Source organism: Lontra canadensis, unplaced genomic scaffold (assembly GCF_010015895.1).
Source record: "Lontra canadensis isolate GAN:19392208 unplaced genomic scaffold, GSC_riverotter_1.0 scaffold7, whole genome shotgun sequence".
In the NCBI taxonomy this organism is placed as follows: domain Eukaryota; kingdom Metazoa; phylum Chordata; class Mammalia; order Carnivora; family Mustelidae; genus Lontra; species Lontra canadensis.
Window position 1 is genome coordinate 23,213,062 of NW_022631001.1, and position 25,924 is coordinate 23,238,985.

The following is a 25,924-nucleotide window of genomic DNA, read 5'->3' on the forward strand; positions in this document are numbered from 1 at the left end:
GGCAAGGCAGTCGTGCGCCTACCTTTCTTGGGCGTGTTCCAGTCAAACACCAGCCAGGTGAAGTACAGCACGGCGATGAGCCAGCAGTCGGTGCAGAATGTGTACATGAGGATGGCGCTGCAGGCCACTCCTGGTGGGGAAACCGAGGGCCTTGGGTCAGGCCCTATACTCCCTGGGGGGGGTTGCTCAGTCTCCCACTGGGTGAGGCTCACCAAGGGACATGGCTCCGGCGCGGCCCCGGCCGTGGGCAGGGGAGGCCTACAGCTGCAGTCTGGGGAGGATGAGGCTCACGGGGACAAGAACCTCAGCTCCTCGATTCTGATGGGCATTCCCGGCTTTGAGGAGCTCGTGCGCTCTGTGTGGGGTGGGCAGTAGCACTGGGAAAGCCGTCCTTAGGTTTATTCTTTCTGGCCCCTCCTTGCATGTTCTCCCCACCCCAGGGCCCGCCCCAGTTCCTGTGGCCTTGGGGAGGGACCTGCTGAGTGTCTCTGCATCTCAGGACTTGGGCTGAGCCACCCCCTCAAGTGTGAGGTAGGGGGACTTTATCCCATTTTGGAGATGAGAATACTGAGGCTCCAGGAGGAGGTAACATGCCCAAGGTCAATCAGCAGTTGCAGAGCCAGGATTCATAAAGATTTTATTTTATTTGTCAGAGGTGGGGGAGAGGGGGAGAGAGAGAGAAAGAGCATAAGCAGGGGGAGCAGCAGGCAGAGAGAGAAGCAGGCTCCCTGCTGAGCAAGCAGCAGGATGTGGGACTCAATCCTAGGACCCTAGGATCATGATCTGAGCAGAAGGCACTCAGTTTAACTGACTGAGCCACCCTGGTGTCTCGGCAGACTGGGGTTGGACCAGTCAACCCATAACCTGCACCAGGCTTTAGAAGTTCACCAAAAATGAGAAGGCCCAGACTGCCACCAGAGGAACCTAACAGGTAGCTTCCTGCCCTGGGAGGAGGGCTGGCCCCTTCCAACATAAGAATGCCACAGGCAGGCCCAGGCCAAACCGAACAGCCCATCAGGCCCCCTCGCAAAAACCCCAGCAAGGCCGTCAGAAGACCCCAGCTTCCGTGTGGTCACTCCTTTCTGGGTCTTGGGGCCCTAATGTTGAAAAACCTGAGGCAGCAAGGAAGGAAAGTCTATGCCAAAGCTGGCTTACCTCAGGGCTAGCCCCCAAAATTCCTCATCAGGGCCTCTCTCCTTCCCATTTTTACCCAGCATACCAGGTCCAGCTCAGAGCAGATCTCCCCAAGAAACATTCTCCAGGATCACACTGCCCTCCCACACAGATCTCTCACCCCTGAATTCTCCACTCTAGGGGAGGGGGCGGGCATCTTCTTTGCCTCATGGCACACAGCACAGGGCCAGGGCAGCAGGGGCTCACATTGGTAGGAGTGTGGCTCCCACCCAGCACCTTCCCCACTGCTCAGGGAGGGAGTCAATGCTTGCTGTCTGCTGGGTCCTGCTGGTCACGGGTCTCTGGGGTTGTCCAGCTCTGGACCCCATGCTCTCTCATCTTCCTGCTATGCTGAGCCTCCTCTGGTTTCCTGAGGGAGGGTGGAGGGCCAGAGGGACTCTCCCTGAGCCTTAAAGCAGGAAAATGGCGCTCCCTTGTCGTCCATAATACAGTCCTGTTCTCCTCCCGAGCTAACCTCTCCCAAAGTAGCTAAACATAGTACAACTATCTCGGGAGGGACAGGAACACAGAGTGACCAGGCACATCCAGCTTTTCAGGAGCAGCTTAGGAGTGTGACATCACAGACAGGGCAGTGGGGGGTCTCAAGGGAAGCATCTGCAGCCTACAAAACCCCATTAAAGGCCAACTGGGAAGTACTTGGGGCAGTTTGGTGAATGGCTATGTCTAAGTTAAGGCCACTTATAAAGTCACTCACACTGTTGAGCAGTTTGCCTCTGACCCCATTTATCAGGACTGGGGAAAGGCCCATTCCAGCCCCCTAGAGGCCACAGGTATCCAAGCTGGATTCCCCAGGTGCACCATGACGTTCAGGTGAGGGTTCGAGGAGCCTGGAAATCTAGCTGCCATCAGAACCCCGGTTCTCCTAAGGCGCACAGGGAACAACCAGGGCTGAGTCTCAGGCCCCACTGCCTCGAAATCTGGGCTCTCTGGGAAAGTGGGAATCCCTACCTTGCATGTGCTAAGGCAGCCCAGAAGGAGGAGGAAAGAAGCCACTGTGAGTCCAGAGCCTGTATTCCAGTTCTGGACTTTCACAGCCTGGGTGACCTGCTCCCCCCTTGACCCTCTGTGCCCACAGCCCCTCTCTCACAGCACGTGCCCAGACCCCAGAAAGGTTTATTGAGCAAAAAATGAGCTGAACCCACCAAACGGCCTCCTTTCTCCGAGCCTGATCCCAGTCCTCTGAACGAGGGGCTCCCTGCTTCCCCGTCGGGGGCCACGGGGCTGCAGCCAGCACCCCCACTACAGGCCCCAGGAAGGGTCAACCACTGTTTAAAGACCCTGCAGGCTCCCTGCACGGAAGGCCTAGGGCCACCTTCACCAGTGTCACCTCCCCACGCCTAGGTGAAACTGGGGATTCAAAACTCTGGTCACCAAGGCCTGTGAGTCTGGCAGCCCGTGGTAGGGAGGCAGCATGACGGGCTCTGCCAGGAAGCCTCAGCCCTGCCCCTCACGGGCTGCAGCCCCTCCCGGAGCCTCTGTGTCCTCACAGGGCACTGGGAAGTTTACATGATATGAAAGAGAACAGAACACACAACCAAGCGTTTCATCTGGAGCCCCACACGCTGGGATGGGGAACAAAATGACACCTTAATTTTTACCCCTCTTAGGGAAATAGAGTATTGCTTCTGTTTACCCATGTAACAGACCACAGCAGTGTTGGCAGCCGACCTGTCAACAGGGCCACTGGGAGAAAGCAAAGGTGTTTTCATACCACATTTAGAGCTGCAGCAGAGATCTTAAAAAAAATCATTTAGGGAGCCTGGGTGGCTCAGTGGGTTAAGCCTCTGCCTTCGGCTCAGGTCATGATCTCAGGGTCCTGGGATGGAGTCCCGCATCGGGCTCTCCGCTCAGCGGGGAGCCTGCTTTCTCCTCTCTCTCTCTATGCCTGCCTCTCTGCATACTTGTGATCGCTCTCTCTCTGTTTCAAATAAATAAATAAAATCTTTAAAGAAAATCATTTATTCACTGAAATGATTAAGAATTAGAGCAATGATTTCGTCCGCCGCTAGATCTTTTTATTTCATGTAATAATAAAGAAGCACACGTGTTACTTTATGCCTAATTTGACTTCTTAAATGCACGTATATATCTACACTTCAGTATCACTGGTTTTCTCTAAAGCCCGGTGTACTTTGTAATTAGTACACGTCTGAAAACCCTGAGGAAGGTTTATAGCCTTTACCAGGATGCCAGAGGGGTCCACTGCACAAAAGTGGTAGCATCTGTCTGTTTGGAGATAGGCCGGTGAGGCCATGGCAGCCTTTGCAACACCAGGAGGGCCACTGCCAGCAGATCTGGGTGGGAGCAGGAAGGAGCAGATGGGGCGACTCAGGGCAATAATTAGCAGCAGCTCTGCACACCTGCCCGTTGGAGCAGGCTTGGCTCCCACCTACACAAGGGCGTGGGGAAGACGCTGCGCCGGTTTCTGGGCCATGTCGAACTTGATCGATTGCTGACCTACACCTTGAGGCCAGTCCCTGTTGCAGACTGCACGGGCTGGGGTTCTGGCTGCGGCTCAGCTCTCTGGCAGCCAAGCTAAGACAGGGATGGTGGCAGCTTCTTGGTGCATACGGGGGCCAAGGGAGCAGGTGCAGAGGACTGCACAGGTGTCTGGAAGGCTGTGGTCCATGGGGTCTTGTCCTGGTCCTACTACTTTCTTCTCATTCCGGGCAAGGCTCAGCTCCTCCGGGCTCTCTATTCTAGGATCCTAAGAAGTAGCCAAATGTAGGCCAGGGTGGAGGTCTGAGTTCTAAAGGAACCAGTTTAATTTGCTCGGTTAGCCAGACCAGTGTTTATCTCATTGAGGCCAGAGATCTCTTTAAGAATGTGAGGATGGTAATTGCTCCTCACCCCAGAAACAGGTACACATACTCACATAATTTTTCACCTAATTTGGGGGGGTTCATGGCCCTCTCCCTAAAACCTACCCTTGGGCCTAAAAGTGAAAACTGGTTGTTTTAGACCAGGTCCACTGATTCTGAGCTCTCCAATAAGGTGGGCTCCCTGGCGAGTGCTCTGGGCTTCCACACAAATCCCAACTATGCTACTCAAGGAGTCTCACAGTCTCAGGGAGTCACTGAAGCTCGGTAAGTTTCCACTTCCTCACCTGTGACGTAGAAATCAAGGGAAGGCGCATCAGGTGCCTGTGCAGGCTTGACAAACAGCACCCCTGTCCTGTCCCCCTGCCCTGAAAAGGCAGGCAGGGACAGCATGGAAGTACCCTGAAAATGTGGTCTCAGAGGCCCGCATGCCTCCTGGAAGGACGGGGGCTCAGCACTGAAAGGGTAGCTCCTGACCATCCCCATCAGCCAGGGGCTTGGCACTGAAAAGGTAGCTCCTGACCATTCCCATCAGCCCGGACCGTCCTAAAGAGTGCTGTGCCCGGAAGGACCCTCCCACAGGCACCAGAATGTGCTCTGTGATGCTTTGCTAGGACGTGCTGGGAGGCCACTCAAGGTGCTGAGAACATGGGGAGCCTGGGGAAGAGGTGAGGCTAGGAGAGTGAGGGCTGGCCCATGAATGGGCCCTATCCTCCTCCCAGACAATCTGTCATGGCCTTACCCTGGTCCGGGGGGCAAGCCAGGGAATGAGAGCACCAAGCTGGCCCTGAAGAAGTAGCCAGAGCCCTGGCAGGGGAGGGGGTGAGAGAGAGAAAGGGATGAAGCTTTTAATGTCTCAGCAGGAGCCACTGGGGACTGGCAGCTGGGAGTGGGGTTTGAGGGCACATCCCCCCAGCGACTCCCTTATAATGGGCGCCCACTGTGACCAGGTCCTGTGCTGCAAGCTCTCATCCCTCATCTTCAAGTCCCACAAAGGTGCTGTGAAGAAGGCAGTGTTTTTGCCCCAGCTGAAATGAGGAAATGAACTTCCAGAGAGTTCTAGGTCACAGAGCTTGTCTGTGTAGGGTCAGGACTCAAGCTGGCACCACAGCACACTAAGGCAAAGCAACATGCCTGCTGGGAAATGGTTGTTGGCAGGCAGGGTAGCACGTGGGAGAAGCACGGCCTTTGGGGAGCCTACAGACCTGGATTCAAATCTGTGTGACTTGGGACAAGGTAAGTAACTTGGTGAGAGTTGGGTCTCCTCTCCATAAAATGGGAAGTATACCGCCACCTCCCACTGCAGCGCCAAGTCCTCGTGCATGCCCAGGGCCAGAGCACTTGATCGGGCACCCGAAAGGTGATAAGGGGGAGGGTGCTCTTCCCCATAACCCCTGCAGAGTAGAGCTCCAGCTCTCAGCTCTGCTGGGAAGAACCCTGCCTGCCCTCACCCTCTAAGCCCCAGCTTACCAAGCACGAGGAAGGACAGGACCCATTGTAGCACCGAGATGACCTGCAGCTGCTTTTCCACCTTGGATCTGTTGAGCCAAGTGATGGAGAAGAGGTCCTGGAGGGCGGAGAGGATGCTGGAGCCAGTGCCTGCAGGAGAGGGGAGAGGCCCGCCTGTTGCCACCCTTCCCTCCAGGCGCAGAGCCCCCAACACCGACCCGCCTCCACGGACACCTTCCTGGACAACTTCCTAGACCGGATGGGAGCCGGGCCGCAACGTCAGACTGATGAGGGTTCTGATTATAGCCCCGCCCCCTGGGAGCTCTGTGATTCTGGTCTGTTCACATCCTTCCCTGTGCCCCAGTGTCTATATATACCCGTTGGAAATGGTGTTCCCCTCATGGGGTCATTTTGGAGACCAAATGAAGTATCCCAAGGGGCTGGGGTGGGGGGAGGCTCTCCCTAATTGCCAATTCTCTTCCCTCCCCTCCAGCCCAATCCAACTCCTGTCCTTATCCTTTATCTGGATCTAGTACAAATATTTAATCTATGCTACCTGTGCCTGGGAGGCCAAGGACAGAGGTTCAATATCCAATTTGCAATGTTTTTTTTTTCTCCAAGTGTACTCTGAGTGCCCCAGTCCCTGCCCCCTCTCATCTCCAGGACCCCTTTCCCAGCAGACTGAGCCCTCTAGTTCCCACCACCCCCCCACCACCATTACTGCCTTTAGAGGGATTTACACTTCCAGCTTCAACTCGGGTCCCAGAGCTGGGGGGCCAGAAAGGAATCAGGTGGGAGCTTTTGCTTCCCGGAAGGCATCCGGTGGCCAGTGAGCTTTGGGAAGCTTGGCATAGTGACAGCTGCAATTATGTCCGCTACCAAGCGGCCACCAAGCCTAGAAGTTAGGCTGAAATGTGCCTACTTAATTGGCTCTTTGGCTGTGCCCCCAGGATGATGTCCTAGACTCCAGTGGCCATGGGACCTGAAAGCCTGGTGATGGCAGGAGAGGCAGCACTGGGGAAGAGCATGGGCGAGGTTCCTAGTCCATAGCCCACTCCCTCCAGGGGCTGGACAAAAGGAAGTGGGCCATTTCCAGCCCCCATTGCCCACTGAGCCCCAGCTGCATGCCCTTCGCTCTACACATTTCAGTGAGTGCCTGCTGGGTGCTGGCTTCACACCAGTCACTCAGCAGGGCCCAAGGACTGTGTCACAGGGTTGTCCTTGAGGGTCACATGACCTTTCACCCGGGCCTACTGCTGGGAGAGGGGGTTAGGGACTTATGCTTCAGCCTTTGCATTTCTTCAAAATCTGGAGAGCAACAAGGTCACAGCAGAGTTTAGAAAGGGACATAAACCACATCGGCTGAAAGTTAACTTTTAGGAGACATACAGATAACACTGGATCTTAAGGCAGACACACCAGTCCTGTCTCCTGTACCTGGTCTGGTGGATCGGAGGAACGGGGCACGATCCAGCAGAAGGGCCTGATGCCAGCAGAACCTTGAGCCCAGGCAAGACCACAAAGGCTCCCTGCCATACCCCCAGGGCACAGCACCTATGGGCTCTCGGTAGCATCTACTACTCCACAGGCCTAACTGGGTGGAGGCGGTAGTAGGGGAACTCACAGAAGCAAATGAGGCTGGGAACAAAGATATGGTAGAGGTTTTGGGATAACGATCCCTGGTTCTCTAGATGAAAATCCTACTGCCACAGGTCCTTCCCATCTCCACACCTTCCCCAAACCCATGCCGGGGCCTAAGGCCCCCTGGGGTCATCTGGTAGGGCCCAACAGGCCCCTCCGGTGACTGAGGGGCACTGACTTGTCAGGCTTACCCAGGCAGTGGGAGGCAGAGCCAGGGCTAGAACCCAGGATTCCTGCTTCCTGCTCAGGGTACCTCCTTTTTCCCCATAGCAGGTGCCAAAGACAAAGGGCTCTTGTGTATGGGACACAGCAGAGCTGAAGTGTGTTATGCTCAGGGCCCAGTCAACCGGTCCAGAAGTGGGGAAAGGCCTGTGGAGGTTCATGGTGGGGAGAAGTGAGGCCCAAGCACAGGCCTGAACCCCTGATCCCAGGCCCAGCCTGCTCAAGTCATGGCTTCCCAGCTGGCTCAGCCTCCCGAGCTGTGCTGGAGGAAGTGAGGCAAGAGCCATGGCAGCTAAGGGGAGGCAAGTCCCTGCTCAGGGGCTGGGGCAGACCGCATGCCCTGGCTGCAGAGAAGACAGAATGTACTCCCACACTTTCCCATTCAAAGTGGGACCTGAAGAGCCCCACATTGGGCTCTCTGCTCAGTGGGGAGCCTGCTTCTCCCTCTTCCTCCACCTGCAGTTCCCCCTGGTTGTGCATGTTCCCTCCCTCCCTCTGTCAAATAAATAAATCTTGAAAAAAAAAAAACCAAAAAAAACAAAACAAACAAACAAAAAAAACAACTCCTAAGACAGACTTGGGAGCTGTTTAGAAATGCAGGATCTGGGGCCCTAGCCTGGATCTACCAAATTGAAACCTGCATTTTAAAAAGATCCTCTGTCAAAGTCTCAGGGAGGGCCAGTCTGGGGCAGGGAAGGAGGGACGGGGAGGAGCTGAGGACCTCCACCTTCTAGGCAGGGAGTAAAAGGCAATGGAGGGAAGGGCATCACCCATTGCTTGATGTGACCAATTCCTATAGCAGACAGGAACCCCGAGGCCAGCAGCTTGAGGCGCTTAAGGAAAGGGCTTGCTGTGCAGCCCCTGTTCCAGGTCAGGGCCAGCTGACTGGTCCCACCCTATGGAGGTCTCCTGCTTGGGGAGGAACCGCACAGTAATTCCACACTGGTGGCATAGCTTCCATCGAAACCACTGAAAAGACGCATTCTTGCCAATGCCTAATCCAAAGCCATCTGCTAGGCTTATTAGTGGTCTCTCGGGATCAGATACAGTCAGAGCTCGGGAAGGTGTGCAACCCTCACTCTATTAACCAGACAGAAAGAAGGGGCCTGAGGGACTTGCACCAGCTCCATGGCAAGCAGCCAGAGTCAGGCCTTTTCTGCGCTGCCCAGACTGTTCTCTCCCTGCCTTAGTCCAACCACCACCCACAGCCCACTCTACAACAAAGTAGGAAACACCAAGGCCACAGAGGCATGACAGGTGCTTCCGTGGGAGTCAGATTGAGAGGCTGCCTAGGGGGGATTCCGGGGGGAAGCTATGACTACGTTCCTCAGGCTTGGCGCACTAAGCTGCCTCCAGGCCAAACCATCAGAACCTGACTGACCTCAGAGCCCAGCCCTGGAGCTGGCCTGTGAGGGAGGCTGAGCCCCAGCCCCCGGGAAAGCCCCATGTGGACCTGAGAGGTGTCGAGTCACAGCTCCTCTGCCCAGAAACCCCTCCTTGCTGTGCCCACCTGATGAGACCCTGAAAATGAGATGAGGCAGCTCATTGTTCGAAACCCAGAAAGGGCAGGTCTTTGGAGAGAGGTCGTCATTCTTTCTCTGGGATTGTAAACTCTAAAGTCTGTGCAAACCAAGAGCTGTCAGAAGCATGGAGAGAACTTGTCTGGAATGAAGTCAGGAGAGGCCCACAGAGCAGAGAAATAAGGGAGAGGAAAGACGACCCCCTCTGGGTCCCAAAGCCCTCCACATTGCCCTAGCGGCGGATTACACATCCATTCCCCCATGACGGAGCCAGGCCCGTCCACATCTGGGTTTCCAGCAGCCTGCCAGGCCCTGGCCCAGAGCAAACACGGGGAAGGTTTGCTGAGTGAGAAGAGTGGGTCTCTGTTCTGGCTGTTCCTCAGCACCGTCTCCCCCGCCCCCCCCCTGTGCGACAGGTGTGCTGCCCACACGGCCACAGAGCACTTTCACGGGCGCTCGGTTTCCTCACTAGGTCAGGGAGCTTGGCACCATCACTCCCATTTTGATGGTGATAAAAAAGTGACAGGGTCAAGGTCGGGTGGCCAGAGGGTGGTCAATTCACTTGGCCAGAGACAGACTCTATTCAGGCCCAACATCCAGGCTTAGATTCTGTTCCCAGGCCACAGGTCCCCCTGAGCTCCTTTTCTCTTCTCTCCACAGCAAAGTAGGCGGGAGCAAGAGGGGACGGTGTTTTCCCTCACGGGCCAGGCCAGGCCAGGAGTAGGCATCTCATGGAGTAGGTGAAGTGGCAACACGTTTTGAGGTTTCAGTCCCAGTTCCGCCACCGACACCTGTGTGACCTTGGCCGTGTCACTTTGCCTCTCTGGACTTTGGTTCCCCCGTCTGTACCATGCGGTTGGGGGGTATGAACTCTACAGTCTCTTCTACTGCTGGACTCTGGTGTCTGCCCTCCTGGGGACACGACCCAGAGGCTTACCTCGCAGCCACAGCCCCCATATGGTTGCCTGGCTGATGAGAAGTGAGGTTCAGCTGGGTACCCAAGGCCACAGCCAGCCCTGACACCCAGCTGTCATTGCCTCCTCTGCTCAGGCTATGGCAGAAGCAGACGTGGATGTCAGTGCTGCCATCAGACGCCACACTGCCACCACCGTCACACTGAGCCCAACCGTCCCCCCGTCTTGGGTGGGGCCAGTAGGGAGCCTCAGCCTCCGGCTGCATCTTGTCTGTTCCCATGCCACCCTCCCCGGTCTCCCTCAGCCCAGAGGCCCCTCCATGCCCTCTCAGCACCAGTCCCACCAGCCACCCTCCTCGGCCAGTGTCTCCTGGGCGCCAGGGCTCACACCGAAGCATCTATGTACACAGGGCCCCGCACAGGGCCCTGTGACAGCAAGTGCTCAGAGAGGGCTACACATGAATGGACAGACCCCTGAGCCACAGAGGCAGTGGGAGGCCAGGTGTCAGAGTCAGACTGAGCGGCCTGACAGGAAGGCCCCTGACTGGGGTTGGGGTGAGGGAGGGAGCCTCTCTCGCCCTCCCTGAGCATGAGTTTCCCACTGTGATGGGAACAGAACCCACTACCTACTTTTCTTTATTTTTTTCATGGAGGGAGACAAGACAGGCTGTAGCATCATCTCACTAGTCCTGTGAAGAAATGTCCCCAACAGCTCATTCAAGCAGCCACTCCCAGGCACCATCTGTGCCACCACTTGCTTTACACAGCTCACGTACTCCTAGATTTGTGGAGGGCAGAAGGGGTGGAGCCGCCAGAGAAGCCCAGAGCAGTTCTCTTTTCTCTGAAAGGAAGGCCCCCTGCCATCTATCTGGGGGCTCAGTGTCCCACAGCCTTCCCCAAGAAGGCAGACAAGGCAGGGATGGGCAACTCCATTTCACAGAGATGGAAACTGAGGTGAAGTGAAGCCAAAAGAGGTCAAACCAGTCGCTTGAGGTCAGGGTACTGGGGAGCTAGGACTTAAGTCTGGAATCTGGGCTCTGCGTCCCTCATCATTCCCATGATGCCAAGCTATTGAGGGCTGGTCCCCACTATGCATGCCAGTGCCCATACAGACTTCAGGAACACACCCCTGCCTAAGGGAAGGCCACCTGCTCAGCCCCAAACCGTGCCCCAGTCTACCGGGGACGTCCTCCCACGGACTGGCTGTGCAAGGGACACGAGTCCTCCACCCGTGAGCTCCAACAAGTTGCGCTGCTGCCACAGGGCTGAGCCAGAGCTGCCTATAGCAGTGGGGCCCAAACACCCCTCAGTCCCAGGGCTGAGGCTGGGGTGGCCATGGGAATGGCTGTGAGAACACCTACTTGCCCAACATCTGATAGCAGAGTGACCACAGAAGCCACTCCCAGGCTGACGAAACCAGGATTTCCTGGGCTTCCTCTTCCACACACCTGAAGCGGCAGGGTCTGAGCAACAATCCCCTTAATCTGAGGAAGGCCCCTTGGCCGCTCTGACCCCACAGGGCTCTGTAACCTGAGGGAAGTCACCAAGCCTCCCTCAGGCCCGGAGTCTTTATCTGTAAAATGAGAATAATCTCCTCCCAACAGGGTCTCCCCACAACGATGAAATGAAAAAAGAACCACGCATGTGAGGTGCATTTGGCATTTCCTAGCCATTGCTTCACCACAGACCACGGTGGCCAGGGGGTAGGAGAAGTGAGCAGACACAAAGTTTGTCAGGATGTCCGTGGCCCTGAGGTGAGAAGATGGGGCAGAGCAGGGTGCTGGCAGGGGAGGCCTTGAGGGGGCGGCGAGGCTTCGGCTGGGCCTTGAAGACAAGATCTGGGAGGCAAAGGGAAGGAAAGCAGGTGCTGTGACCAGGGGCAGCGTTGGGAATAAAGGCTCAGGGGTAGTTAGAAAGGGCTGGTTTAAGGACCCAGGAACGGGGCGGGGGGTGGGGGTTCACAGTTACCAAAACGGAAGCTGAAAATAGGGAAGTTGGAAAGGACCTGAGGAGCAAAAGTGGCTTCCTGGAGAAGGTAGGCGGGACAGAGGCCAGGCCTGAAGCCTGGGGCACTTAAGAGGTGCCAGGCACAGTACTGGGCACCGGGGGGTAGGGGTGGGGGGAAGAGCAGTGAACACAGCAGATTAAGTCTCACCTGCTCCGGAGCTTGAATCCTGTTCAGGGAGAGAGAAAGCACCTTCATGTAAATGTGCAACGTAACGCCAGATGAGAGCTCGGGAGAAAAATAATTTGGGGTGGTGAGCTACAGAGAGGGCAGGAGGATCCTCTGACCTGTGGAGGGGAGGGACTGAGCGAGGCCAACCTCCCTGAGGAGGCAGGAGCACAAGTGAAAGGCCAAAGGTCAGGTTGTGGGACGGGGCCCCCTGCTTCCTCCATCCACCTTCACTTCCGGCACTGGGGGGGAGCAGGCATGCCAGCCTGGGGAAGGTACAGAGGAGACAGGAGGCTAGGCATCAGGAAACCCTGGCCCCTAACCAGCAGGCAGTGTAGCCTTGGTGAGCCACTTCCCGTGCGAGCCTCAGTTTCCACATCTGTGCAGTGCAGCCGACAACCCACCTTGACAGATTCTTGTGAGACTTAAATGAGATGGTGTGTGGGCAAGAGCTTCATAAAAAGTCAAGAGCTGCGTGGATGCTAGGTGATTATCAAGTGAGCCTTGGTCTCCGCTCCTGCCTAATGGGTGTGCCAAGCCTGGCCCCGCCTCGAAGCAGAGGCGTTGGCATCAGCATGCCTGGGATTCAAACCCCGGCTCTGACTCTGGCCAGCTGTGAGACCCTGAGAGCCAATTCCCGGACAGAGACTCAGTGTCCTCCTTAGTTATGATCCAGGATTGCTGTGACGAATCTAAACAATGCATGTCACAGAGATGTGAAGAGACCCCAGGGGCTTCTGGAGGAAGGAAGGCAGCTTGCTCATGTCCTCAGCCTCAAAGGTGTCCCACCTGGGCTCACCTGGATCTAAGCTCTACCCTCAGACATCAGCTTCCAAGTGGACAGTGAGGAAGTCACCTCAAACTACTCCAAAGGGCTGGGTACAAGCCCATATCGAGGCAGAGGGATGGACATACTGACCCTGGCAGACTCTTGTGGCCCCAGATTTGGGCCCAAGAAGCAAAGCCAAGTGCCTAACAGGTGCTACTACATCAAGGACAGATGCCAGCTCTCCTCTATGGCCCCCCACGAGCACCATCCAGCAGGAATCACACACTTGGTGATGGGAAGGGCAGTTTAGGCTCTGGGGGGACATGCTTCTAGATTTGAGTCCCAGTCCATGCCTGGGCTCCCAGAAACCTTGCACACAAAGCACCTCATCACTTGCTTAGCCAGATACTCCCTGCTTCCAGGCAGACTCTCCACACTCTTGGCCCCCTTGCAGTCCATCCCCAGCTAGAGTCCTGTCACCTTCAGGTCCAATCTGCTCAGTCGTTTGGCTCATACTTGGTGGACACCTGCCAGGCACTGGGCGCTGACCCCCCAGAGTCTTTCCTCAACCTCCCTGGCTGGCTCTTACTTGGGGAAGCCAACCTTCTCATCAGAGGAAAGAGTGCACACTTGTTTGCAGGGACCACATCTTGTTCATCTGGGTCCCTGTGCCCAGCAGGGGATCAGGCACAGAGCAGGTGCTCGGTCAAGTGTTTTCTGAATGACTGGGTGCTGGTGGGGACTGCACTGAATAGACAGGGTCCAGACCCCAAAGAGAGAGAACCCGTCCACAGCTGACTGACATGGGCCACAGCAGAGGGTCAAATGGAGCTCTTTGGGACATCAGGAGGGACGGGTCTCCTCCATCTGGACAGGCTGGGTTTAAAGGTAAGGGCAATGATGGAAGGCTCCAGAGTGAGGGAGAGAAGGATGGAGCCCACACATTATCATTCATTCAACAAGTGCTCTCTAAGTACCCTTTCCACGTCAGGTGCAGGTGTGGCAGCCCGAGGGTGAGAGCTCCCGGACCCTGCTTCTCCTCTGCTTCTTGGGCACCTGTTGGAGGCTGAGCTCTGCCTCTGGGCAGCACCTCCCAGCTATGGCTGGGGAGACAAGGCTGTGAACAATTAGGCCCAGAGGATAAGTCAGGGCCGGGGAATCTGGGGAGGCCCCCAATCGGATCTGGAGGATATTCTCACAGACGCCTTCCTGGAGGAAGTAATGGGACAGGTGAGGTGCATATGATGAGTAAAGGGTGGCCAGGCTGGCGGGAGGGAGGAGGAAGGGCACGAACCCAGGTGCTGGAGTCCTGCAAATGGCATTTGCAAATGCCTCGAAGGAAGAGAGAGCACACGTTGGAGGAATTAATGGCAAAGAGTTCAGCCAGGTTGGAGCATAGCCACTGTGTAAGCAGATGAGTCTAGTTGGGAAAGTTGATAGGGAGCCACGAAGGACTGGGAATGTCAGGCCAAGGAGTCCTGGGGTCCAACCCAGGGGCCAAGAACACTGCTGCCCACCCCTCACATTCCCTTCCTCAGCTTCATTTGGTGCCTCTGGACCCCTTGGCAACAAGCCGGCCATTCACCTGGCACCTGGTACCAGCGCCCTCATGAATTCTTTCCTGGGAAGACTAATAGTCTCCCCCTTGAGGGGTAGGTGTCCTTAAAGTAGGGCCATTTAGGACATCTGGCCCAAAGGGGAAGCCGACATATAGGAGTGGTGGGCGTGCTGGCTGTGAAGCTCCTGGCATGGCCATCAGGACTATGGGGGGCTCAGCGGATCCCTGCTTGCTGGTCCTCAGGGCCTCCCATGCTGGACCTTGGCAAGGAGCTAGGTGTCCTCAGTATCCATAGATAGGGTGGGACCCTGGGCCTCCCCCTTCCCTCTGCAGGTCTCAGACTCCTGAACCCTGGAGGTGATGGCCAAGGACCCCAATGGCCCGCTTTCCCCACCCCTCCAATTCTGGCATGTTAAAAAAAATAGCTACAGAAGTAGGAGGAGTTGCCATGGCGACACCACCAGCTTGTGGGGGTATCACTAAGGAGTCTCCAAATAGGCCGCTCTCATAATCCATGAGCAAGTGTGGAGAGCTACGGTCTTTGGGGGCCCCAAACAGGACATGAGCCCATTTTCATAGACAAACCAAGAACAGGAATGAGGAAGAGGTTGGGCCCTGGGTTCCCACAGCTGTCAGCGGGGAGGACTGCAATCCCTTTTCCACAGCAGAGCTGGAATGAACCCGAGAGGACTGGCTCTTCCAGCTCTCCTCACTGTACAGATGAGGAGGCTGACATCCCAAGAGGGCAGGGTCTGGCCAAAGTTACATGGGAAGCAGATGCAGAGTTAGGCTCCTGGTCCTTTACTCAGGACCCTTAAAACTGCTCTAATAGTAAAAGGAATTCGTGCTTCCTACATCTGTTGATTTGCCCAAAGGCTTTGTGGGTTTGGCTTCCTTGGGTCTGCACCACAGCCTGGGCAGCTACTCCTCTCATGCTTTTGCCCATTTTACAGATGAGGACACTGAGAGTCAGGAAGGGACAGTGGTTTCCTGAGGTTACAGAGCAGTTCAGGGGCGGCATTGGGGCCGGACAGACCCCAGACCTGACTCCTAGCCCCAGGCCCTCAGCTCTGCCAGTAGAAGCTCCGTCCCTGGGAGACCCCAAGAAGCTCTGATAGCACCTTTCTCAGGAGCCCTCAAATCTTTCCCCCAGGTGGTTATAGGTGAGCCGCCCAGGGCCTAGATACGGCATTCTCTGTCTCCCTTGTCTCTGCCTCGCGGCACATCAGAGCCTCAGCCCACATTCATCGCTCAGGGGCCCTGTAGTCAAACTGCCCGTTCCACCCAAATGTCATGCCTCTGTTGATGCTATTCCCCGTACCTGAATGTTCTTGCCTGCCTTGCTAACACTTATTCATCTTTCAATATCCAGATGGAATGTCGCCTCTTCCAGAAAGTCTTTCCTGACCCCAGCCGAGATGACTGAGCCGTCTTACCCTCACCTTTGGGTCTCTGCAGCCCCCCATGCGCCCTTCCCTGATGCTGTGTGCTTCCCCATGCACAGTCACCCTGTGTACATCCCCCTCAAAGGCAAGGACCAGGGCAGATCGACCCAGGGACAGTACAGAGCCTGACACACAGAAGGGGCTCCAGCAGCAAACCCAAAGGCCCACACCCCAAGTCCCCATTGTGGCAAAGCCTTCCTGAATCCCTCAGAGCAGAGGCTGCCACTCTCCGCAGTGTGGGGAGCCTGCTGCATGCATCATACAGGACAAGTGACAAGGATGAACTCGAGTGTCACAAGTTCATTTACAAAGCACTTTCCATTCGTGTTCGCTCAAACCTTCACGTTCTTGAGAGTTTGAGATTTCTGACCCGGTTTTCCGTACAGGGCAGTGAGATCCCCAGAGGGTAAGTGAGCTACCCAGCCATGTCCCAGAGGGAAGGCAGGGCTGGCACCCTGGCTGTCTGGCTTCAAAAGCTCTGGAAGTGATGAGGGGGACCATGGAGAGCCCAGCTCCCTCTACTTGGCACTCTGCCCTGGAACCAGCTCCTCAGGAGATTGAGGGTATCTCCGCAGCAGGGAATAGCTGCGGCCCCCACACCCAGCACAAGCAGGCACAGAGGAGGCCTGAGGAAAGACCAAGGAACCATCCTGAAGCTACAAGTAGGACTTCCTCCCAAGAGGAACAGGGCAACTCTCAGGAGGGCTGAGGCTCCATTAATGATTCACTCATTCAACAAATATTTACTGAGCACCTACTATATGCCATACATTATACTAGACACCAGGGACACAGCCCTGAGAAAGACAAGGTCCCAGCTTCCAAGGGGCTGACAATCTTATGCGGGAGACAATTACTAAACAAGTAAGGACCCATGATAATTTAGGTAATGAGAAGCACTATAAACAATAAAACAAGATGTGGTAATTGGAGGGCAATTCTACACATGGCATGTCAGAAAAGCTCTCTTAGAGGAGACTGAAGGATCCAGAGCAGCCACGTGAAGATCTGGACAGAGAGGTAGCATGTGAAAGGGCCCCGAGCAGGGCAGAACTGGTGGGCATGCTGGAGGAACAGGAAGACCAGTGGCAGTTCTGGAGCACAGCAGGGTAGGAGATGAGGTTGTGAGGTGGTGGGGGCTGCTCACATAGGGCTTCACGGCCTCATGGAAGAGTATGGAAGGTCTGACATATGATAAGGGACAACTGACTGTTCATCACCTGGCATCAGAGCTCTGGGGGTCCGTGGCATCTCTACCTATCAGGGCAGCTGGGGTAGCTTCTGCAGAAAAGCTTGGGAAGTAGTGATCTACCAGCCCATCCTGGAGGCTGGGAGCAACCTTTACTCATTCAGAGTAAATTGCTGAGCTTCTGCAACAGCCGGAGCCCCATGCTCAGCCCTACACCTCCTCTCTTGGGTAAGGAGGCAAGTCACAGACTAGGAGGTAGATCTGTGTTCTGACCCTCGCTTTGATAACTCTGAACCAGTCCCTTCTCTCTGGGGCCCTCAGTATCCCATAGGTAAGAACAGGGCTGGGCCAGATCCAGCACTAACAGATAGCTATCATTTTATGACTCAAGCACTTGCTGCTGAATTTGAAGTGGGAGGCCGGAGGTGGGGCAGGATTTCCACACTGGCTATTGAGTCACCCCAGCCTGTCAATCAAATATTACTCTTGACCCTCGTTTCCCAGCACAGAAGAGCCCTTGGAAGCACAGATAACCTCAAAGGAGCCTCTGTGCAGTTGGGGAAGGAGTGCAGGGAAAGGGAGACAGCTACAAAGAAATGGGGGAGAAGGGAACAGGAGAGCAACATTTGCATCCTATGATTTAGGACTGGGTTAGGTGACTGTCAACCCCCAGTTCCAGAGTTTCCCAACAATCTAGCTTCTTAGTTTCACTCCCTATCAAGCCCCTGCTTGCATACCCCCATTAACAGGGAGCTCCATCCCTACCCACACCAGGATTTCTCCATTACATCAAAACCTATCCCCTGTAATCCCACCCCTGTTCCTGGCCTTGGGACAAACAAGAACAGAACAAACAAATCAGCTCAGAATTTTACTAGAGTTGCCACCATTTTGTTCTGGATCTCATGCTAAACCCTGAGGATCTAGGCAGGCTTCAGAGAGCTCTGACCTGAAGAGCCCCTGGTCCAGAGGCAAAGATAGGGAGGCAAACATGACTAACTCAGCAGCCTCCTCCCCAGGGACAGGATAGTCCTTCAAATATCAGAAGTTACCAACACAGACTCCCATCTCCCCCAACAGACACCCACTTACCCATGTTCCTACAGCTGCCTTTTTCTTTTAGGTAAGAAAGCAGTCACCAAGGTATCTATTTCAATCTCTCACCCAACACAGGACTTCCTTTCACAGAATCCATGGTCTCTCCTTGAATATTGCCACTGACAAGGGGCTCACCACCTCACAACAGTGGACACTTATCCAGAGAGGCAAACCAGGCCACTGAGGAGTGTCTTCAAAGACCAAGGATGTAAGAAGCCAGTCTAATGGAGATGCCTAGATAACCTAAAATCTGCTTCAGCACCCTCCCCTACCCCACCCAGTCTTTCACCAAAGTAGATCTGGAGAGCTAACACGTGACTGGTTTGGATTTCATACCAGCCCATGATGGAATTCCTTGCAGCCAGTTTGAAAAAAAAAAAAAAAAAAGGCAGGGGTAGTTCTTAAGATCTGAAAACAAAATAGGAAAATGCTCCTGATAGGATATTAAGTGACTTGGTCAGAATCATTCACTAAAAGTCCTCCTGAAATATAAACTTGAGGTCAAAAACATGAGCTGACAGCTCCTGGTAGGTATAGCTCACAGCCGGTGGACAGCAGAGGCGAGGGAAGGGGATCTCTGGGAAGGACTATAACAGAGAGCACCACTATCCTGTTCCCTGGAGACAAAAGCATGTTTTAAAAGCACAAACATGGGTAAGTCCCTTCCTTCCCTTGTCATGGGCATCAAAGGATACAATGAACAGAAAAGCACTCTTAAGTGAGAGAAGAGGCTGTCATAGGCTATTGGGCCGGAGTCATGGGGCAGCTCAGGCTGCTTGCCTCCAAAATGGCAACAGCAGCTCGGTAGCTCTCCAAGGGCAATGAGCAGCACTCCAAGGGCAATGCCAATGCCCATGCCCAGGACACAGTTAAACTGTGATAAGCTCCAGGGTGGTTACTCTGCAACCACTAGAATACTCTAAGTGATTCTGAGCAAGAGAGGAAATCCTCCACGAAACCAGAATTCAGAACTGTAGCTGTAGCCTGCCTTCAACTTTATATAATGTGTATAAATAAAGTTGCAAAGAAATACACTAACCACAGCAATAGGAAGCTATCTTTGGTTGGTTGAATGGGCCAGCAGTGGTTATTTTCCTCCTGTTTTTCTCAATTTTTCAAAATTCCAATAATTAGTATGTTTTATTTTTATAATGAAGGTGGGGAGAGTAGGCAACTGTCAGTTAGTTACTGAACAAAAAATGCTAAGAGAGGTTCAGCAAGCAGAATAAAGACTTAGGAGGAGAGAGGGAAACTTCGAGACACACACAGACCTAGGACAGCTGTGATGGGACTTCCCAGGGTCTCCCTTGGCCAAGGCAAAGGAAGGAAACCTCAGGAAGGTCATGCCTCTTCCCATCAATTTCTCCTACCACAGGTGTATATCTATATAGTCAGCAAGGGCCTCAGTTCCACACTGGTGGAAGAGGGCCTGGGCCACATGGAGGGTCCTCTGTCCCATCTTCTGTGGCTGAGTTGCTGCCGCCCAGTGGTCTCCCAATCCTGGGCTCCAGGATGGGAGGAGGGCAGAGCGCAGTGTGGGCACACCTCTCCCAGCCAGGCATGTTCTCTGGCTGGTGGCTCTTTCAGGGGATTGCAAAACCCTGCCATTCTGCCCCATCCAGTCTCTCCTGACTTGCTCCACCTGGTGAGAAGTGAGGGGAAGGAGATGCCAGGGGCCAAGGCCCCCAGTGTTGGGGTTGGGGAGCTCTTGTTAAATATCAACCTCCTCTCACAGATGGGGAAAAACAAGCTGGGAGAAGAAAAGTGATGTAACAGAGGTAACACAAGCTGATGAAGGGCAGGAGTGGAGCCTGAACTCAGACTTAACTACAACGCTGACGAGGTCCCCAGGATCCTTCCCTCTTCCCAAACCTAGATGGGCGGCGGGGAGGCGGCGGCACGCTTTCAGAAAAGCGGAGAAAGGGGTTGGAACCTCAACCTGCACGCTGGCCAGTTCCTCAGCAACGTAGCCTCGTTGGAAGGACACAGTCCTACCTGTCTTAGAGTCCTAGCCCCGTCCTTTCCGAAAACCCTCTTGCGGCTTCCCAGCCCGGGATGAAAGCCGCGGAGGCCCCGCAGACCCCGGGCCCACGGCCGCGCCACCCCCACCCCCACCCGCGGCGGGGCAGCCGGGGCCCCCCGCTCACCTCGCAGGACCCCGGAGTAGGCGGCTATGAGGGTCTTCATGCTGAAGCCGCTGCAGCTCACGGCCCCGCGGGAAGCCGGCTTGCCCCGCGCCCCTGGCCCATGCCCCGGCCTCCGGGGCCAGGGCTTCACGCCGAGCTCAGGGGGCCGGGGGTGGGCGGGGGGCGGACAGCGCCGACGCTGGAGCGGCTGCGGCGCGGGGAGCTGGGGGCGCACGGCCCGTCGCTGCCCGAGCAACAGCCGAAAGCGGGCCGTCGGCGGCGGCCACTGCGCTCGGCGCTCGGAGCGCGGCGCTTTATCACCTCACAACCGGGCGGCCCGACGCGGGCCAGGGCGGGGCTGGCGGTTCCACCCGGCCCGCCCCTCGTCCCCGGGGAGCGGGAGAGCCGCGGGGCGCGGGCGGGGCCGGGGGCCCGGCGTAGGGCCGAGGGGGCGGACGCGGGCTCCTGGGCTCCCCACCGTGACCTGCGGCTCCTGGGCCGGCACTCCGAGCACGTGCAGTCGCCTTAGCGGTGTCTCGACCCGCGGCGGGGAAAGCACTTGGCTAAGAAAGAGCGAAAGTCGGGCGTCGGGGCTTTGGGTCTCGTTGGTGCCCAGATGAATTAGGGTAAGCCTGGGCTCCTAAACCACCCAAGCTGCCTCTACTTTTCCATCTGGTTCTCAAGAAAGCCCATAGAGTATCTCTGCACCGTGGGGTGCTGAGGACCTAGCTCAGCCAGCCCAGTCCCTGCCCGTGGGATGCTCCCGAGGATGAGGGGTGAGGGTCCAGGACACAGGAGACAGCGAAACACAGATGCTGTTGGCAATGCTGGGACAGGAATCAGAGAAGAGAGGACCCTGCCTGGGCTGGGGCTGGACGCACTTCCCCGAGGGGTTTAGTGCATAGCAGCTTTGCACTCAGAGCTGGAGTCTGATTCTGGCCCTGTCTTCCTTGAACCTTAGTTTCCCTATCTGTAAAATGGGAATAATAATTATTTTTGTGAAATGCTTTAAGAACTGAATGAAATAAGATACAAAAAAGCCTAGCATAGTGCCAGGCACATGTTGCAAGATTATCTTCCTTGCCCATTGATGAGTGGTTTTGCAGATGGAGTCTGTGGGTGCAAAGCAGGACAGACATGATGTCTTAAACTGGGAAGATGGAGAGGAGATGGCATTTGCCACTGGACGGGAGCTCATCAGTATGTTTCTGCCAGGCTGAGAGAAAGGTAAGGGCCTTCAGGCAGAGGCCACAGCATGGGGGAAGGCCTGGAGATGAGCCCTGGGAGCACCCTGGTGTGGCTGGAAGAAGGATGCAGGCAGGGGAGGAGTAAAAGAGGAGACTGTACAGGTGGTGAGGGACCAAATCTGAAGGGCCTTGTAATCCTACTGAGAAAATTGGACTTCATCTTGTGGGGGATGGAGCAAAGGAGGGGTGTGAAGAGCAGGGCACCTTGATTAGATTGGAGGGTTAGGAAGAGCAGGTGGGTTAATGGTACGGAGGTGGGGCTTGGGGAATAGGGCCATAACACGTGCCTTGGGTTTGGCCCTTCACACACACGTGGCAGCTTTCTTTGTCCTGGGACTGTGGTCTCCTGCATGAGGTGAGCGTGGGGGACTCACACTGGCGCTGGCTTCTCCTGGCCCCCTCCCCGCACCTCTGAACATCTCTGCATTCCCATCTGTAATGGTCTGCCCAGCTTCTCCTGCAGCTACGTGAGTAGGATGGCCCTGGGACCTGAGTCACATTTCCTTTATCTTTCTCCTAACCAGCCCCTGGGTGCTTTGACCAAACCAGGGGGAGAGAGGCCAAGTCAAGCAACCAAGCAGGAACTGACCGGGATGGGCTTCACCAAGGATGGTGTGTCCCACTGCCCCCCCCCACCCGCCCCAGTCACCAGTGTTGTGCTGGGAATTATGGCTGCTATTCTTTAGTTTTGGGGGTTTGGACACTTGCGCACCAGAGACTCCTTACTCTGACGGCAGCCTTGGCCTCTCTATTGCACATGGCAAGACCGCAAGGCAGGGAGAATGCTTGCTTTAAGAGAGGCCCAGGGTGAAAAGCAAACACAAACATTTATCAAGTACCCTGCTCCATGCCAGCCTCCAGTCTGTGTGCACTTACCCAATCCTCACAGCTGCCCTGCCAGGGTTGAGTATCACCCCACCTTGTAAGAGGGGCACAGAGAGGCAAAGTGATTTGTCAAGGACTACAAAGTGAGGAAGTAGTAAACCTGGGATTTACCTTCAAGCCTTCCCGAACCTTCAGCCCATCTGCTTTCCCTGACTCATGAGATTGGGGAGAGGGACCAGCCCCTAGTCCTGGAACTACTTGACAAGAGCAAATTCCCATTCATTCATTACCTTCTTTAAACTTCCCCTATAGCCCTGAGTGATTATTCCCATTTTGTAGTTGGGAAAACTGAGGTTCAGAGAATCAAAGAGCTTGCCAGATGTCATGTTGGGGCTAGGATTTGAACGAGTTCTTATGCCCCATGGCTAGGGCTTGTCTGGTCAAACTCATTGCCAGTGCTCAGCTCACTCAGAGTGGGGGTGAGGAGAGCCTGGCATGGCCCTGTGGTCCAGAACCTCACCTACCTCCTCCGTCATCCAGGAATTTGCCTGGGACCTCTGAAGGGACTGCTTCCCTTCCCTCCAAGCCCCCAGTGTTCTTCTGTCTACATGCTGCTTGGTCAGCAAGAGCCAAATGTTGTAGTCTTAGGTGTCAGGCGAAGGGGTCTGGACTTTATCCTCAGAGCAATGGGGAGCCATAAAGGGCTTTAGCAGGGGTGACATATGGTCTAGAAAGATCATGGTCCAAAAAAGAATACATTCAGCTGTCACCTCCATAGCATCCTTCCTGATTACCTATGGCCTGTATCAGCCAGGGTCCCAGCAGGAGACAATATCTCTGGAATTGGGTAACTGGAGGAAATTTTAATACAAAAAAAACTTTGCAAAAATATAGGCCAAATATAGAGAAAACTCAAGGGATGGTGCAGTACCTCAAAGCTAGTAATATGGGGGCATGCGGCCTAAAGGTCCAAAGGAAGGAAGCCAAGCAGAGGGGGAGCTGCGTACAGCAGGCCCCCTGTTAATCCCAGCCTTCACTGAAGGGGAACAGGCCAACATGGTGACCTGGCAGGGTCACGCTCTTTCCCTCCCTCCGGTCTTCTGCTGGGCTTCCCATTGGCCAGAGGGCAAGGGAGCTCAATAATGCAGTCCATACAGAGAATTCAGGAAGTACGCAGGATAGAGAAAGGTAGAGAGTGGGCCTAGGAGGGCAAATGGAAGATACACAGCACATGGCCCCCAGGAGGGGGTGCCTTTGCTCTGTGTTCCCATCAGACCCCTGGCTTCTCTTTTTTGGACCACCTTTACTCTTAATGTTTACGCAGCTGTTTTGCCCAGGAGAGGCTATTTGAGGGCAAAGGTAGAATCAGAGTGCTCTCTGTGTCCCTGTGCCCAATGCTGGACCTGGCTCATAGGTGGCATTTGGGTAATACTAGACGGAAGAAAGGAAGGAAGAAGGGAAAGAAGGGAGAAAGGGGAGAGATGAGGATAACACAGCCTGCACTAAAGTGATACAGGGCCAAAGGTGAGAAGGAAAGTGCTGAGGTCTTAGAATCTCCAGGTTTTGGTGACATGGGCATGGACATGGGCCTTCGGCCCACAGGGGTAATTGAGGATGACTCCTGGCTCTAAGGCCAGGCATTGGGGGAGCTGGGCAGTAGCCTTTGGCTGATCTTGTGTGATGGGTTTGGCCAGCTGGAGAGGAACGGGGCTGAGAAACTTGGGATCAATCCATCAGCACAGCCCCAGCCCCATTTTAGAATGCTCTGTTGCAATGTGTAACGAAAGTTCCCCTTGCATCATTCTGTCTGCAAGGTTCTTACTCAATTTCTCCAAAGACTGTTACCCTGCAGAGAAAGGGGGCAAACCTTATTTTGCCAGGGAGCTCCTGGTGCATTCTGAGACCCTCCCAGCCCTGTGCTGGCCCGGGGTGCAGTCCTGGCTCTCCAGGAGCCTGCATGCTTAAGGCAGAAACAGACATGTTAAAACAAACCGAGAGTATGTGTGAGGATGGATGTTAACTAGAATTACCGTGGTGATCGTTTTGCAATATATACGTATAGTGGGTCATCTTATACACCCGAATCTAATGTTATAGTTCAATTATGTTTTTTAAAAGACCATAACTATTCAGCAGTTGTTTTCCCAGCTTTCTTTAGCAGTGCAATGCTTTCTTCAAATCCACCCTTGTTCAGAAGCCCATGAGGCGACAATAGATGACAAGGGCCACTCTGTTTTGGCAGGGGTGGGCCCAGGATCCAGATGGTCAGCCTCTCACTTGGGTAGCCCCTATAGTCCAGGTTCCAGGACTCTGGGAACACAGCTGGAAACTCAGTGCAGAGTAGTAAGTGGTGGGACAGGGGACTCAACCCACTGAGGATGGCATGGCTCATGCCCCCCATGACGGGAGCAAAGGACAGCCCCTCGAGAGCTGGGACCCGGTCACATCCATCACACTGAGAAGGTGCTCAGGACAGGTCTGAATGGATCATTCTTATAGGAACTATAATAAGTCAACCCAGACAAGGCTCTTCTCCTAATCCATATGCACCTTGACCCTGACTCGGGCCGCAGACTGAATCAGCCCTAACCCGCCCCCCACCCCAGTAATGTTGCTTACTGTGTTTGAGCCACAGTTTCCCTGTGCTCCATCCAAGTGGGAATAAAAGTATCTCCTTCCTAGGATTGTAAGGACTAAAATAACGAACGGAAAGTGCCCAGTACAGAGCCTGGCATGTAGCATTCGACAAATGTTATCAATAGAAGTATTATGATTGCCACTAAGAATTGGGAGGACAGGTTTACTTGGAAATGAGGCAAACTGTATGAAAGCCTATGAAAAAACATAATGGAGGAGGAAAGAGTGAAATGCCCAGAGAAACCAGGGAAACCAGAGGGCAGTTGAAAAGACTAATAGCACCTCAGCGGGACCACAGCTCCCAAAGGAAAATCACAATGAGACTGAGGGTCCTGGAAAGAGCAGAGGCCCGATCAGAGGAGACTAGGAATGCGTGTGAAGATCGAGTTCCGCTGGAGAAGCACTGGGAGACTGCTAGACCAGTTCAGATCTTCCCAAAGGGAGAAGAGGTGGGATCGTGGATGACAGTAGGTCTATGCTAAACTTGAATGAGCATTTACTAACCAAGTTACTCTTCCAGCTACTTTACATGTGTGGGTTTGTTTCAGCCTCATGACAGCCCTATGGAGTACATGCTACTAGAATTAGACCCATTTCACAGATGAAGACATTTAGGCACAAAGGGATTAAAAAGATGTGTCCAGGGCCACATAGCTAAGAAGTGGCAGAGCCAGGGTTTAAACCCAGGTAAGGCTGGTTCAGGAGTCTAGGTTCTATAGTAGATGCAAAATCCTGGCCCTTTCTCAGGCCAAAGGAATAAACTGCTTATTTTATTTTATTTTTTTTAGATTTTATTTATTTATTTGACAGAGAGAGAGAGAGAGAGATCACAAGTAGGCAGGCAAGGGGGGTGGGGGAAGGAGCCCCCCCCCCCCACTGAGCAGAGAGCCCAATATGATCCAGGGCTCCATCCTAGGACTCTGAGATCAAGACCTGAGCTGAAGGCAGAGGCTTAACCCACTGAGCCACCCAGGCGCCCCAAAAGTGCTTATTTTAAAGGCTGTTTGGTCTCTCTTGAGAGAAGGAAGTGTTGGTTATCAGGGCCTGTTGCTGAGTCACCTAGAGAGGGTGGTATGAATGGCCAGTTCCCGCTGCGGTG

At 54.7% G+C, this 25,924-nt stretch overlaps 1 protein-coding gene across 1 annotated transcript in view; it reads right to left on the bottom strand.

Moving 5' to 3' along the window:
- DGAT2 (diacylglycerol O-acyltransferase 2) overlaps positions 1 to 24,589 on the bottom strand; it is a 34,741-nt gene extending 10,152 nt beyond the window's left edge. The window contains exons 1-4 of the mRNA XM_032853553.1: positions 24,466 to 24,589; positions 20,138 to 20,437; positions 5,484 to 5,612; positions 23 to 130 (exon numbers count right to left, since the gene is read on the bottom strand). Coding sequence (XP_032709444.1) covers positions 23 to 130; positions 5,484 to 5,612; positions 20,138 to 20,437; positions 24,466 to 24,589 — 661 coding nt within the window. The remainder of the gene's footprint in view (positions 1 to 22; positions 131 to 5,483; positions 5,613 to 20,137; positions 20,438 to 24,465) is intronic.
- Between the last annotated feature and the right edge of the window lie 1,335 nt (positions 24,590 to 25,924).